Below are 15960 nucleotides of genomic sequence, written 5' to 3'. Positions count from 1 at the left end.
CACCTCGCTCATGTTTTTCGACGATTGCGTGTTTTATATCCAAGCACATCATCCTCTTCTTCTTATCAGCACTGCACTTGCCACTCACTTTCTTAGGCCCCATGGTTAAAACTAAGAAATTTTCCGAAATAACCAAAATGCGAAAACAAAAATGCAGCGCTATACGACAGAGATACGTACTGTACTTGCACGGCAAGATAACCACGTGACCAGAACCCACCTGGCGGCGTAAACTCGAAATAACCAAAATGCGAAAACAAAAATGCAGCGCTATACGACAGAGATACGTACTGTACTTGCACGGCAAGATAACCACGTGACCAGAACCCACCTGGCGGCGTAAACTCAAAATAACCAAAATGCAAAAACAAAAATGCAGCGCTATACGACAGAGATACGTACTGTACTTGCACGGCAAGATAACCACGTGACCAGAACCCACCTGGCGGCGTAAACTCGAAATAACCAAAATGCGAAAACAAAAATGCAGCGCTATACGACAGAGATACGTACTGTACTTGCACGGCAAGATAACCACGTGACCGGGTGGCGAAAGCTCGTAACTCAGATCTCGGCTCGCATCTCAAAGCAATAAACCGCCCGAGCGACGGCTCGTATCTCGAAAAACTCGTAAGTTGGGGCACTCGTAAGTCAAGGTTCCACTGTATATATATATATATATATATATATATATATATATATATATATATATATATATATATATATATATATATATATATATATAGATATATATATATATATATATATATATATACAGTAGTGACCCCTAATTCCGAACGCCCCTCATCTCGAACTACTCTAATTCCGAACCGTAAATTCGAGAAAATTTTGTCCCTAATTCCGAATGTATTTCTATAACCGAACCGCCAACATAGCGTTAGCGTCGTTCATATTTCCCGCCGCGAGCGTCGAGATTTTGAAGGCTTTGAAGAACCTATTGTGCCTGCTATTGTAGCATTGGGTCAGTCCATGGGCTTGGAGGTGAGTGAAGAGGATGTGGTGGAGTTAGTGGAGGATCACAACAAGGAACTCACCACAGAAGAACTTCAGCACCTCCACAAGATGCAGCAAGAAGAAGTGGCAGTGGAAATTTATTCAGAGGAGGAAGAGGGAGCTAGTGGTAACATTTCCAGTGCTGAAATTAAAGAACTGTGCTTCCATTGGTCTAAAACACAGGCCATTGTTGAAAGGTGGCACCCTAATAAAGCAGTGGTTAACAGGAGCATTAACTTGTTCGGTGACAATGTGATTGACCACTTCAGAAAAATTAAGAAAAGTCGCCAACACCAGGCAACTTTGGAGAGGTGGTTCTCTAAAGAAAGCAAGCCTAGTGAGCCCCAACACTCTACAAGTGGTGTTAAAAGACAAAGAGAGCAAACACCAGAAGCACAGTCATCTGATGTTAGCTTGGAAGGTGCCTCACCTTCCAAGCAATAAAACCCTCTCCCTCCTTCCTCCTCTCCAGCTTCCACATGCACCATCAGAACTCTCCACTAAGGTAAATGCAGTTATTTTCATGTTAGTACATTTATTTCTTGTTATTATTATTATTATTATTTGATATTTAGGGCATTTACTCATCTTATTTTACCTTGAATCATGTGTATTTGCAGTTAACAGTGTCTTGATAATGGATTTTTGGGGTCCAGGAACGGATTAATTCACTTTCCATTATTTCTAATGAGGAAAATAGTTTCTAATTCCGAACTTTTCCCAATCCGAACTTCCGCTGGAACGAATTAAATTCGGATTTAGAGGTCCCACTGTATATATATATATATATATATATATATATAAATAAAACACAGTTTGTGTGTGTGTGTGTGTGTGTGTGTGTGTAATGTTACCGATAGACTCCGAAACGGAGAGGATCACGTGCTTGATATTTGGCATAGACATGGCCATTGAGCCTGGGACGAACATGGCCGAGACCATATTTGACGAGATCCATATTTTTTATTCATATTTACCTCAGCGCATTTCAGCGAAGTACCCGCTAATCTCAGCCGGTGCCAGAGCAGCTCGCTGATTCGCTCAGAGCGATCACGTGATGTTCCATCCCGTCACACGTCACACGTTTGCAGGTAATTCAGGGCGAAAAGCGATTGCGTTTTTTCACCTTTATGCGATTGTGTTTTGTGTCGATTTTGTGCGATATGAATTAAATTTTAATTCATATTTCGTGTTATCGAATTTGAATACGAAGGATTTCCCCTTTCCCCTTTCGATTTCGAATTCGTGTTTTAAATTTTAATTAATTAATTAATGTCTTTGAAACAGCTGTGAAACGTCTTTCCACAACCCGTCCGTAACCGATTGGAGCAGTTTATTGCCGCACAAAATGGCATTTTAACAGTTGTCTGGCTTTTAAAATCTGGGACACGTTCAAAACAAACGAGATCCGTGAAGCGAGTTGGTCGAGTCGTGCTGACCAAGATGGCGACACGGCGGCTTCAGTTTTCACGGAGTATGAGCGTTCTATATATTTTCAATTCAGTGCGCCCGACTCGCTCACGTACTTGATTTGTGGCATAGACATGACCATTGGGCCTTCACGGTGTAATTTGTGCGAGGCTTTTGTCCGAGTGAGCTTGAGTCGAGAGGGCGAATGTACGGGTTGGGAATGTATGGGTCTCCCTTCCCCCGCCCGGCAACGCCGGTACTGGAGGGCGTGGGTCACAGGATCGGTGAGTCTCCAAAATCCGCTTCGTGCTCTTGCGGAGATGCAGGACGATGTCGCGATTGTTGTGCTGCTCTCCGACCATGAGAACTGCAACGTCATTGTTGACTGGCCCTCCCCCTTCCCCCTCCCCCCTCCCCCTCCCCCCCTACCCTTTCCCTCTCCCCCCTCCTTTCCCTCTCCCCCCTCCCCCTCCCTTTTCGCCTCCCCCTTCCCCCACCCCCTTCCCCCTGCCCCTCCCCCCTCCCAATGTTGGTTGACTTCAAAGCAGATTAAATATGACTTCGGGCAAATGATAGGGCGGGCGAGGAGCACAGAAACAGGATGTGCAAGAGCAGCAGTGCAGGTTTTACGGACACGTGAGCTGATGCTGTCTGGTCCAGTTGCAGAATCAGAGTCAGAGTTTTCCAGGAACTTCCCCACTTACTGTGGTGCAAAAGACACATAAATCAGTCGCAGTTGGGTGTGAGTGGGTGGAGCAGGTACAGAGAGTGAGGGGAGGGGGATACAAGATTTGGAAGCAAATACAGAATTGAGGCATTCGGCCTTCTCATGAGTGGAGTCGGCTTTGGTGCTGTTTGAAGAGAGGGAAGGGATGGAGGGGGAGCTTACACCAGAGACAGACTTAACAAGGCACCACCAGGTTTTCGAGGAGGGAGACGAGTTTGAAAGTTCATTCTCGAGGTTGGACAAATGTTGTTTTCTGACTCCAGTGAGAGTGGACACACTTGTTGCGGGCTTTGTGGAATCATCTAAGAATGCCTTCGGTCGTGTTTGCTTCCCAGAAAGAGAATGGAAGTTGTTTCAGAGCAACTGCCTCACCATAAGATTCAATGTACCATGGGTGGGAAGGAAGGTAGGATAACTGAAGATGAGATGGGATGAATCTGTGCATGAGAGAGAGCAGGTTGCTATGGAAGAATTCCCAGGCTAAGTTAACATCAGGGGCCGTAGATTTGGGAGACCATTCCCTGAAGAGAGATGGCTGCTTGAAGACCATGCCAGTCGGCCTGAGTGAAATACCAGACTCGTCGGCAATGAGGCAGCTCTCTGAGAATGGTCAGAGAGATGTCCACTTTAACAAGCACATGATCAGATGAGCCGATTGGATGAGATGAGATACAAGATTGTCAAGAGCTGACAACCGCGAGGGAAAGACAGCACAGGGGGACCGCAAGGGAAAGACCCTCCCCCTTCAGTACTGGATGCGGTGGCATGTTCCTGTAAGAAAACGAAATGTACGTCTGGTCGCTGTTCATGCCTAAATTCGGGCCTTTCATGCACAGACATGTGTTTGTGCCAAGAGTGTGACAATGGTACCAATACGACGCCGAAAAATGCATTCGAAAATGGGTCCGGGAGTGATGGCAGCGACATAGAAAACGACCATTAGCATTTCAATATTTGAGCTGTTGAAATCTGATGCCCAATGCCCATATATGGTTGTGATTTACGGTGTTTTTAAGGTTTCTCCGTTGTTCACTCTATATTGTTTTTTACCTGTATTGTTTGAGAAACGTTTTTGTAAGTACGGTACGGTACTAATAAACACGCTGTGAATAGCTCTGACTGTCAGCACGGCCTACTGTTTTCCCTAATTCACCTCAAGGATCTTGAGCAATGCTCGCTCCATGACCATCCATCTCATTCCGCGGTTGTTCACTTCGTGGGTGAGTTACCAACCTCAAGAGTGTTCAGGAGGATCAATTACCCGAAAATCTCCATCAAAAGGCCTCCATACCCTTAATGGGCAAGAGCTGGACGGAGAACTTTTTCTCCGATGTTTGGTGTAGCAACAGTTAGCATCAGGTGAAATTTCACCTAGCACCCATTCTGCGGAACGAAATTTCATTTCTAGGCCCTTACCAAGGTTTTGCTACCAGCCTATGTGGTGAGGATGCAGAGGCTTTCCCAACCAAACTGCCCACTTTACTCTGGGTCATGGAATGTCGACCATTGTCATGAAAACATGTTGATTCAGTCCCCTGAACTGCCACGTGTTAAATTCATTGGGAACTATTTGAAATAGTAGCGGGGTCACCCGTGGGAATCCCACGGGCATGGATGTGTGTGACATTTCGACATATTGAGTTAGATGCTGCACATTCATTTTTACAAAATGGTTACTGGCAAGTCATCAGATCCAGAAATGGTGTAATGAACACAATTTATTTATTTCACATAATATATGACCCCTCACTCCTCTCCACCTGACACTCTCCTCTCTCCACCTGACACTCTCCTCTCTCCACCTAGCACTCCTCTCCTCTCCAATCCCTCACATTCCTCTCCTTTCCAATCCCTCACCTCTCCAATCCCTCACCTCTCCAATCCCTCACACTCCTCTCCTCTCCAATCCCTCACACGCCTCTCCAATCGTGCCTCACACTCCTCTCCAATCGCGCCTCACACTCCTCTCCAATCGCGCCTCACTCTCCTCTCCAATCGCTCTTCACTCGCTCCTCACTCGCCTCTCCAATCGTTCCTCACTCGCCTCTCCAATCGCTCCTCACTCGCCTCTCCAATCGCTCCTCACTCACCTCTCCAATCGCTCCTCACTCTCCTCTCCAATCACTCCTCACTCTCCTCTCCAATCGCTCCTCTCTCGCCTCTCCAATCGCTCCTCACTCGCCTCTCCAATCGCTCCTCACTCGCCTCTCCAATCGCTCCTCACTCGCCTCTCCAATCGCTCCTCACTCGCCTCTCCAATCGGCTTTCCCCGTCTCGTTTCTCTCGCTTTTCTCCCGTCTCGTTCTTTTTCTTGCTCCAAATCGGCCCGTCTCGCCCGTCGGAATCGGAAATCGGCCCGTCTTGCTTTCTTGCTTGCGCGTAAATAAATTGTGTTCATTACACCATTTCTGGATCTGATGACTTGCCAGTAACCATTTTGTAAAAATTAATGTGCAGCATCGAACTCAATATGTCGAAATGTCACACACATCCATGCCCGTGGGATTACCATGGGTGACCCCGCAAGTTTGCATTGACGTTCGTCGATGGACTCGTTCGCCCGTCTCATTCGTTTTCTTGCTACAGCCTGTTCAAGTCTGCGTTCATCGATCGTCTCATTCATTTTGGAAATAGAAGTTTCCACGCAGCGCATGAATTGTCACGATCCTCAAGAGGAAGTGTCTCGTAATCATCAAATGATAAATGGCAAGTAAATTATATTGTGAAAAATTATAGATTTCAAATAAACCTATTTAAAGTGTATGCGCACATAACTAATTAAAAAAACGAAGAAATATCTCTCGGTAATTTCCTGAAACATATTTTACTTCCGGCTAATAATGTTGAATGAAATAAAAACGAAGAAATATATGTCGGCATCATTGTTGACGTTTTTGTGACGACTGTCATCAAACGAAAAAGTAATATATCTTAACGGAAAAGCAAAAGCGAATTTTTAATATATATCGACACGTTGCCATCGGTGTCATGTTGGGCGGTGTATGATACACCATGACGCGATTTTTAAAAATATATCTCTGCATTTTCCCGCGTGTGTGGAATGTTCTCAATTATTGCTGACACCGAGTCTAAAACCATCGATAAAAATGAAATCATATGGTGAGTTAGATTGGAGATAAAGGCGTGAGAGAGACACAATGGCCTTGAAGTTACAGGCGTTTGAGAATTCATTTCGTTCTATAAAGGGCAACTTTCATCGGATTTTCTTCCCGTTTTATTTCAACCGAGTCTAAAACTATGTTAGCGACTGTGAAAAATGAAATGATATATCGAATTTGATTTGAAATAAAACTGGGAGAGAGAGCAACACACCACGGGCCTACAAAACAGGCCTCAAAGCTGTGCGAGTTAATAAAATGGTGGATATTTGTTTATAATTATATGAAGCCTCTCCCAGAATGGGTGGAGCTATGGGTGGAGCTACTCTGCAAACCGAGTAAGCCACACCCCGGACAGACACCCAACAGATAGACAGACAGACAGACAGAATCATCTACGGCTATTATAATATAGACTAGTGGGGTCACCCGTGGGAATCCCACGGGCATGGACGTGTGTGACATTTCGACATATTGAGTTAGATGCTGCACCTGTTTCACAATAACACACACACACACACACACACACACACACACACACACACACACACCTCATTTTTTCATTTCTGTATCTCACAATTCGGTCTCTCTCTTATTCACACACCCACACAAACACACACACACACACACGCAAACACACATACACATACACATGCACGCACACGTACACACACATGTACACCGACACATGCATATACACATACACACATATACATATGGATACACACACATGTACACACATACACATATACACACACAGACACATACACATATACACATACACACACACAGACACACACACACACATGCATACACATACACACATATACATACATACACACACACACATACACACACGTACACACACATGTACACCCATACACATGCACACACATATATATATATTTACACATACAGACACATATATATATATACACATACAGACACACACATATATACACATACACACATATATACACACACATACACATGTGTACACACACATGTACACCGACACACATGCATACACATACACATATGCACATACACATATACACACACATATATATACACATACACACATGTACACCCACACACACACATACATACACACACATACACACACACAAACACACACACATACACACACACAAACACACACACACACACACACATATACACACACACACACACACACAGACATATATATACACATACACATATATGCACGCACACACACACACACACACACACACACACACACACACACACACACACACACACACACACACACACACACACACACACACACACACACATATGCACGCGCGGGCACACACACACACACACACGTCCCACATGTCCCACATGTATATATCCCACATCCCACATGTATATACATGTTTAAAGTGTACGTGCCCTTCACCCCTCCCCCGCCCGGCAACGCTGAGTACTTCTGTTAGTAACTAATGAAATAAAAACGAAGAAATATCTCTGGGTAATTTCCTGAAACTCGGTGAAATTCGCTGAAATTCGCTCGGTGTATCGGTGAAATATTTTATTTGGGCGGTGTAGAATTGCTTCGAACGAAATATCTCGAAGCAATTTCCCGTCTGTGTTTCATGTCCATGCACACGTGAAATGGAGTTTGTTTTTGCACACGTGAAATGAACATGTGAACCTTTACTTCCGGATAATAATGTTGAATGAAATAAAAACGAAGAAATATAGTGGGGTCACCCGTGGGACATTTCGACATATTGAGTTAGATGCTGCACATTCAAAATGGTTACTGGCAATTCATCAGATCCAGAAATGGTGTAATGAACACAATTTATTTATTTCACATAATATGTGACCCCTCACTCCTCTCCACCTGACACTCTCCTCTCTCCACCTGACACTCTCCTCTCTCCACCTGACACTCTCCTCTCTCCACCTGACACTCTCCTCTCTCCACCTAGCACTCCTCTCCTCTCCAATCCCTCACATTCCTCTCCTCTCCAATCCCTCACCTCTCCAATCCCTCACACTCCTCTCCTCTACAATCCCTCACTCTCCTCTCCAATCGCTCCTCACTCGCCTCTCCAATCGCTCCTCACTCGCCTCTCCAATTGCTCCTCACTCACCTCTCCAATCGCTCCTCACTCGCCTCTCCAATCGCTCCTCACTCGCCTCTCCAATCGCTCCTCACTCGCCTCTCCAATCGCTCCTCACTCGCCTCTCCAATCGCTCCTCACTCGCCTCTCCAATCGCTCGTCACTCGCCTCTCCAATCGCTCGTCACTCGCCTCTCCAATCGCTCCTCACTCGCCTCTCCAATCGCTCCTCATTCTCCTCTCCAATCGCTCCTCACTCACCCCTCCAATCGCTCCTCACTCGCCTCTCCAATCGCTCCTCACTCGCCTCTCCAATCGCTCCTCACTCGCCTCTCCAATCGCTCCTCACTCGCCTCTCCAATCGCTCCTCACTCGCCTCTCCAATCGCTCCTCACTCACCTCTCCAATCGCTCCTCACTCGCCTCTCCAATCGCTCCTCACTCGCCTCTCCAATCGCTCCTCACTCGCCTCTCCAATCGGCTTTCCCCGTCTCGTTTCTCTCGTTTTTCTCCCGTCTCGTTCTTTTTCTTGCTCCAAATCGGCCCGTCTCGCCCGTCGGGCCGTCACGCCCATCGGCCCGTCTCGCCCGTCGGCCCGTCTCGCCCGTCGGCCCGTCGGAATCGGAAATCGGGCCGTCTTGCTTTCTTGCTTGCGCGTAAATAAATTGTGTTCATTGCACCATTTCTGGATCTGATGACTTGCCAGTAACCATTTTGTAAAAATGAATGTGCAGCATCTAACTCAATATGTCGAAATGTCACACACATCCATGCCCGTGGGATTCCCACGGGTGACCCTGCAAGTTTGCACTGACGTTCGTCGACGGACTCGTTCGCCCGTCTCATTCGCTTTCTTGCTACATCCTGTTCAAGTCTGCGTTCTTCATCGATCGTCTCATTCATTTTGGAAATAGAAGTTTCCACGCAGCGCATGAATTTTCACGATCCTCAAGAGGAAGGGTGTCGTAATCATCAAATGATAAATGGGAAGTAAATTATATTGTGGAAAATTAAAGATTTCAAATAAACCTATTTAAGTGAATGCGCACATAACTAATAAAAAAAACGAAGAAATATCTCGGTAATTTCCTGAAACATATTTTACTTCCGGCTAATAATGTTGAATGAAATAAAAACGAAGAAATATATGTCGGCATCATTGTTGACGTTTTTGTGACGACTGTCATCAAACGAAAAAGTAATATATCTTAACGGAAAAGCAAAAGCGAATTTTTAATATATATCGACACGTTGCCGTCGGTGTCATGTTGGGCGGTGTATGATACACCATGACGCAATTTTAAAAAATATATCTCTGCATTTTCCCGCGTGTGTGGAATGTTTGTGGAAAATTAAAGATTTCAAATAAACCTATTTAAAGTGTATGTGCACATAACTAATAAAAAAAACGAAGAAATATCTCTCGGTAATTTCCTGAAACATATTTTACTTCCGGCTAATGTTGAATGAAATAAAAACGAAGAAATATATGTCGGCATCATTGTTGACGTTTTTGTGACGACTGTCATCAAACGAAAAAGTAATATATCTTAACGGAAAAGCAAAAGCGAATTTTTAATATATATCGACACATTGCCGTCGGTGTAATGTTGGGCGGTGTATGATACACCATGACGCGATTTTTAAAAATATATCTCTGCATTTTCCCGCGTGTGTGGAATGTTTGTGGAAAATTAAAGATTTCAAATAAACCTATTTAAAGTGTATGCACACATAACTAATAAAAAAAACGAAGAAATATCTCTCGGTAATTTCCTGAAACATATTTTACTTCCGGCTAATAATGTTGAATGAAATAAAAACGAAGAAATATATGTCGGCATCATTGTTGACGGTTTTGTGACGACTGTCATCAAACGAAAAAGTAATATATCTTAACGGAAAAGCAAAAGCGAATTTTTAATATATATTGACACGTTGCCCTTGCCGTCGGTGTCATGTTGGGCGGTGTATGATACACCATGACGCGATTTAAAAAAATATATCTCTGCATTTTCCCGCGTGTGTGGAATGTTCTCAATTATTGCTGACACCGAGTCTGAAACCATCGATAAAAATGAAATCATATGGTGAGTTAGATTGGAGATAAAGGCGTGAGAGAGACTCAATGGCCTTGAAGTTACAGGCGTTTGAGAATTCATTTCGTTCTATAAACGGCAACTTTCATCGGATTTTCTTCCCGTTTTTTTTCAACCGAGTCTAAAACTATGTTAGCGACTGTGAAAAATGAAATGATATATCGAATTTGATTTGAAATAAAACTGGGAGAGAGCAAGACACCACGAGCCTACAAAACAGGCCTCAAAGCTATGCGAGTTAATAAAATGGTGGATATTTGTTTATAATTATATGAAGCCACTCCCAGAATGGGTGGAGCTATGGGTGGAGCTACTCTGCAAACCGAGTAAGCCACACCCCGGACAGACACCCAACAGAATCATCTACGGCTATTATAATATAGATAAAAAAATTAATTGGGAGCTAATGATGTTGTTTTCTATGTTAGGCCTCAAACATTCTGTACACCACTCGCATAAGCAGGTACATTTCGTACATAATGCAATAAAAAATACAGATCGACTCTTCATACTTACTAGAAGGCAAAGGCACTCCCATACATTCTTCTTGCTGAACAAAATTCAGCCTCTCTTTCACTTGGAGCGGTGAGGAACAAAAATTGATTCCGTGTGCTCATGAAGCCAAGTTGCTGTGGAAAGATTGACAGACAAAGACATGTGGAGAGAGAGATGGAGGAGACAGGTAGATATGGAGAGAAAGAGAAAAACGTATTAAGCGAGACAGAAACACAGGTACAGAGAAACAAATATGAATGGGCAAGGCCATCCCTTTTCTCTCATCAATCATTTGACAGAAAGTACAAATTACAATGTAAGAATATGATCATCAAATCTGAACATTACTCCCATCATTCTTGTATTCCTCATAACAATTATAATCGTCCATTGAACAGAAATGGCTAAAATAGTTAAACACCGAATGTTGAATCCATAAGCGAGCGATCGATTTTCCGACTGCCCGGATCACAAGTGGGGATCCGCTGGTCACAGAGGTTTTGATCCCTTCAGCCCGGAATCTCGCCAGACACCGGGTCACCAACCTCGGCTGTACATCTGCAGATCCATGTGACCTCAGTGTCCAGGCAGTCAGTCAATCTGGCAATGCAACCTCAGTCACCCATCAAACGTTCGACATGCAACACATCGCATTACCTGTGCAAGTTCAAAATTCAATTATTACACTATATAATCTCAATTTCGAAGATTTTCAAATGCATGGCCTTGTATACAATGCAAACAACATGCCGGGAAAAGAGAGAGAATTCATCATTACTGAGTTCATTTCCGGCTCTGTGCATCGTCAATGCAGCAATTGACTTACCGTGTCGCCATGAGCAGAACGGGTCACGGTCACATGTTTCACAAATTGTAAATGAATAGCTTTACCATGTTATGTAGAAGGGAAAGTGGAGTTGGTGGAGATCACGGAGCAAGAGGTGCAGACAGCATTGAAAAGGATGAAGGAAAGGGCGCCAGATATTGATGATGTGTGCACAGAGATGATAATTGCAGTGGGAGAAGTCGGAGTCAGTTGGACAAAGACGTTGCTGTATGTATGGATGTATGTATGTACAGTCACATGAAAAAGTAAGTACACCCTGTAGTGAAAATGTATCAAAGTTGAACCCAGGTGTGATGCTCACTTAAACCGCTGAGAGGCATCGATAAGACCTCGGACGTCCGCGACTCTGGGCCACTCCTGCGACATTATACTATGACATGTAGACTTGGATGGTATGTACCCGCTCATATTCTAGGCTTGCTTGCATTGACTGATATCGATCCTTTCTATATGATGCCAAGATCCTGATACATATATTGCATGATTGTATTTTACAGGATGATGCCAGAGATCTGATTGTTATTAAACCTACCTATGGGACAAAGTTGTGGATTTGATTCATTCTCACAACACTTAATAACAATCAATCTTGCTGTCCACCCGAGGACAAGAGGCGGAAATGGCGGGACACAAGATGATCCAGGTACCGACATTCGGCGCCGACCCACAACGCCGGGCGGGTGGGGGAGGGGAGGAGGGGAGAGGGGAGAAGCTGTGGATTCGGGCTCGGAGCTAACGCATTGGCTCAAGACACTGGATAATCAGTTCAAAGCCCAGGATGCCGTTGTCACTGATGAAACGAAACTGGACATGCTACAGACTAAAGTTCACCATAGCGTCTACAGGAGCATCGAACAGTGTACGACATTCAATGCAGCTGTGACAGAGCTAAAACGAATTTACATTAAGAAACGGAGTGTGGTGTATTCCAGGCATCTGCTCGCAACGCGGTGTCAACAGCCCGCTGAGTCGATAGATCACTTCGCCCAAGAGCTGCGACGTCTACTTGCAGACAGTACTCAAGAGGTACGCACTCACGAGCAAGTACAAGATGATCTTGTCCGAGATTCTTTTGTCTCTGGGATCAGCTCTTCGACTCAGACTCAGACTTTTGGAGACAGCGGACCTGACGTTCACGGAAGCTCTACGGCTGGCACACGTATACACTGAGGCCCGGGAGCAATCTAACGCCTATGACCACACACGGGTCGTTGCGGGGACTTCTCAACACGCGCGACCGGAGGGAGCTACCGCCGAGGATACGGGAGCGGACTCGACCACACCAGCGGAACCTCTGGCCGCTCCCGAGGAGGACCCGGATTCGGGCTTGGCGGCGGCTGCGGCGGCTAGACCAAAGCCTGTACGAAACGCTATGTGTTACTTCTGCGGGAATCGACAACATCCCAGGTCTGCGTGTCCGGCTCGGGAAGCGATATGCCATTTGTGTTCGACAAAAGGACATTTTGCTAAAGTCTGCCGAAAAACTGCGCAGGGCACACAAACTCGGGCGACCTTGAATGGGCTTATCGCCGAGCCAACGGGCTGAGCACAGAGCGGGGCGCCTCACCTGGCTTTGATGAGCGGCGCTCCTCCTCGTGGGCCCCTGGCTGCACGCTCAACCTTGGTGAGATACATCGGGCCGCCAAAACAAGTGGCACTAACACGACCGAACGCGGAGCGACCGTCCTTGACTGGTATCCGAACGTCTCATGATGGCTTTGAGACTCATCGCGTGACTCTAGCGCCATCCGAAGGCAGCCCGTACGAACTACAAGCTCTTGCTTCAGCACGTGAAACCCGAACGTCTCATGATGGCTTTGAGACTCATCGCGCAACTCTAGCGCCATCCGAAGGCTGCCCGTACCAACTACAAGCTCCTGTTTTGGCACGGCAAACTATGCGCTTGACACGAGCGCCCTCCGGAGGCTGCTCGAATGGCCGGAAAACTGTAGCCGGCATTGGATCTACACGCGAGGCGCGATCATCTCGCTCGGATGGCTCAATAACTGTCCCACCTCCCGGCCTTGCTCAGGCCATTATTCCACTTATGATCGAAGGCATTTTTGCACGGGCTTTAATCGATACGGGGTCCACAGATAGTTTTATTGATCATCGACTGGTGCGAAAACATGGATGGCCGGTCCTTGGGACAACACGACGGATCTTTATGGCCTCCCAAGGGCTTAGACTCAGCACAAAAGGGGAATGTCGATTGAAGCTTGTGATAAAGGGACGCATGTTTCCAGATGTACATCTCATGGTCTTACCTGCTTTATGTGCTGACATTCTGTTAGGACATGATTTTCTTAAGCGACACGGACATTTGGAAATGGAGTTTGGTGGGACTGACACGCTTGCTGTGTGTGCACTCGCAGGAATGGAAATTGAGCCTCTTTCGCTGTTCCCCAACATGACCACTGACTGCACACCTGTAGCGGTAAAATCACGGCGCTACTCACGAGCAGACGCGCAATTCATTGCGGAGGAAACGGCCCAGCTCTTAAAGGAAGGTATCATAGAACCTAGCCGGTCGCCGTGGCGGGCACAGGTCTTAGTGGTGTGAAGTGAAGCGCATCGCAGACGCATGGTAATCGACTATTCACAAACTATTAATCGCTTTACACAGCTGGATGCCTACCCCCTACCGGGGATGGACGCACTGGTTCAACAGGTGGCCCAGTACTCAGTCTATAGCACTCTCGATCTGCGTAGTGCGTATCATCAGATCCCCATCTCTAGGGCCGATCGCATCTATACCGCCTTTGAATCGGGTCAAAGGTTATACCAGTTCACCCGACTACCTTTTGGGGTGACGAACGGGGTCGCCTGTTTTCAAAGGGCTATGGACGACCTCGTTACTAAGGAGAACTTGACAGATGTCTTTGTATATCTGGACAATCTTACGTTTGTGGGCATGACCAGGGGCATCATGATGCTAATCTGAAGCGCTTTCTCAAGGTCGCGCAGAGGTATCGCCTAACCATGAATGAGGCTAAGTGTCGTTACTCCCTGCGCACGATAGATCTTCTAGGGTACACCGTGACCTACGGCTCTGTTGCACCAGATAAGGAGCGTCTGCGACCTTTGCTCGATATGGCTACGCCCTGCGATCGAGCTTCGCTGAAGCGTGCTCTCGGGCTGTTCTCGCCCATTATTCTAAGTGGGTGCAAAAATTCTCCGCGAAGCTCCGCCCCCTTGTGGCCTGTGACACGTTCCCCATGAGCCCAGCCGCCTTGGCTGCCTTAAATCCGACATCGCTGGCGCCGCTGTGGCGACGATCGACGAGAGCAAATCTTTCGTCTTAGAAAATGATGCCTTGGATCATGCGATAGCGGCGACTCTCTCCCATGGGGGGTGCCCTGTGGCTTTCTTTTCGCGGACTCTCACCTCCGCTGAGTGGAGGGATTCGTCTGTCGAAAAGGAAGCGTACGCGACCGTCGAGTCGATTCGGCGATGGCGACCGTACTTGCTCGGGCGATGCTTCCAAATCATGACGGACCAACAAAGCGTGGCGTTTATGTACGACACCTTACATGCTCAATGCATTAAGAATGAGAAAATCACTCGCTGGCGTATCGTACTCGCCGACTTCTGCTACACCATCAAATATCGCCCGGGGAGGGATAACCTGGTCGCCGACGCCTTATCGAGGCTGGCTACGTGCGCGGGTATCATAACTTTGGAGGGTCTGCGCGCTTTGCACGACACTATGTGTCATCCTGGGGTGACGCGTTTCGCTCATTTTGTGCGTCGTGGTAATCTGCCGTACTCGGTTGAGGACATCCGCCGGGTTTGCCGCGACTGCGCTGTATGTGCGGAACTCAAACCGCGGTTTTACAACCCTCCCATGGGGACGCTGGTTAGGGCTACTAGACCGTGGGAGAGATTGGCGATGGATTTCAAAGGACCGCTGCCGGTGTCGAGTAACTCTCGTTTTCTGCTCACTGTCGTTGATGAGTACTCGCGATTCCCTTTCGCTTATACGTGCGCGGATATGACGGCTGCCACAGTCATACGGTGCCTGCAGAATTTGTTTTCTATGTTTGGGTATCCGGCCTACGTGCATACCGATCGGGGTGCGGTTTTCCTGTCCCAGGAAGTGAGGTCTTTCTTGCTCCAAAATAATGTCGCTTCGAGTTACACCACTCCGTA

At 46.4% G+C, this 15960-nt stretch overlaps 1 protein-coding gene across 1 annotated transcript in view; it reads right to left on the bottom strand.

Annotated features, from left to right (window-relative positions):
* Window positions 1-15960, bottom strand: part of LOC137436125 (protein mono-ADP-ribosyltransferase PARP8-like) — a gene marked incomplete at its 5' end in the record, with an annotated part of 97253 nt that overhangs the window by 13129 nt on the left and 68164 nt on the right. Inside the window, one exon of the mRNA XM_078769077.1 lies at window positions 10983-11095. Coding sequence (XP_078625203.1) covers window positions 10983-11095 — 113 coding nt within the window. The remainder of the gene's footprint in view (window positions 1-10982; window positions 11096-15960) is intronic.

This window comes from Myxine glutinosa, unplaced genomic scaffold (assembly GCF_964187855.1).
Source record: "Myxine glutinosa unplaced genomic scaffold, kmMyxGlut1.1 SCAFFOLD_1075, whole genome shotgun sequence".
Classification (NCBI taxonomy): domain Eukaryota; kingdom Metazoa; phylum Chordata; class Myxini; order Myxiniformes; family Myxinidae; genus Myxine; species Myxine glutinosa.
This window is presented reverse-complemented; position numbering and strand designations above follow the sequence as displayed.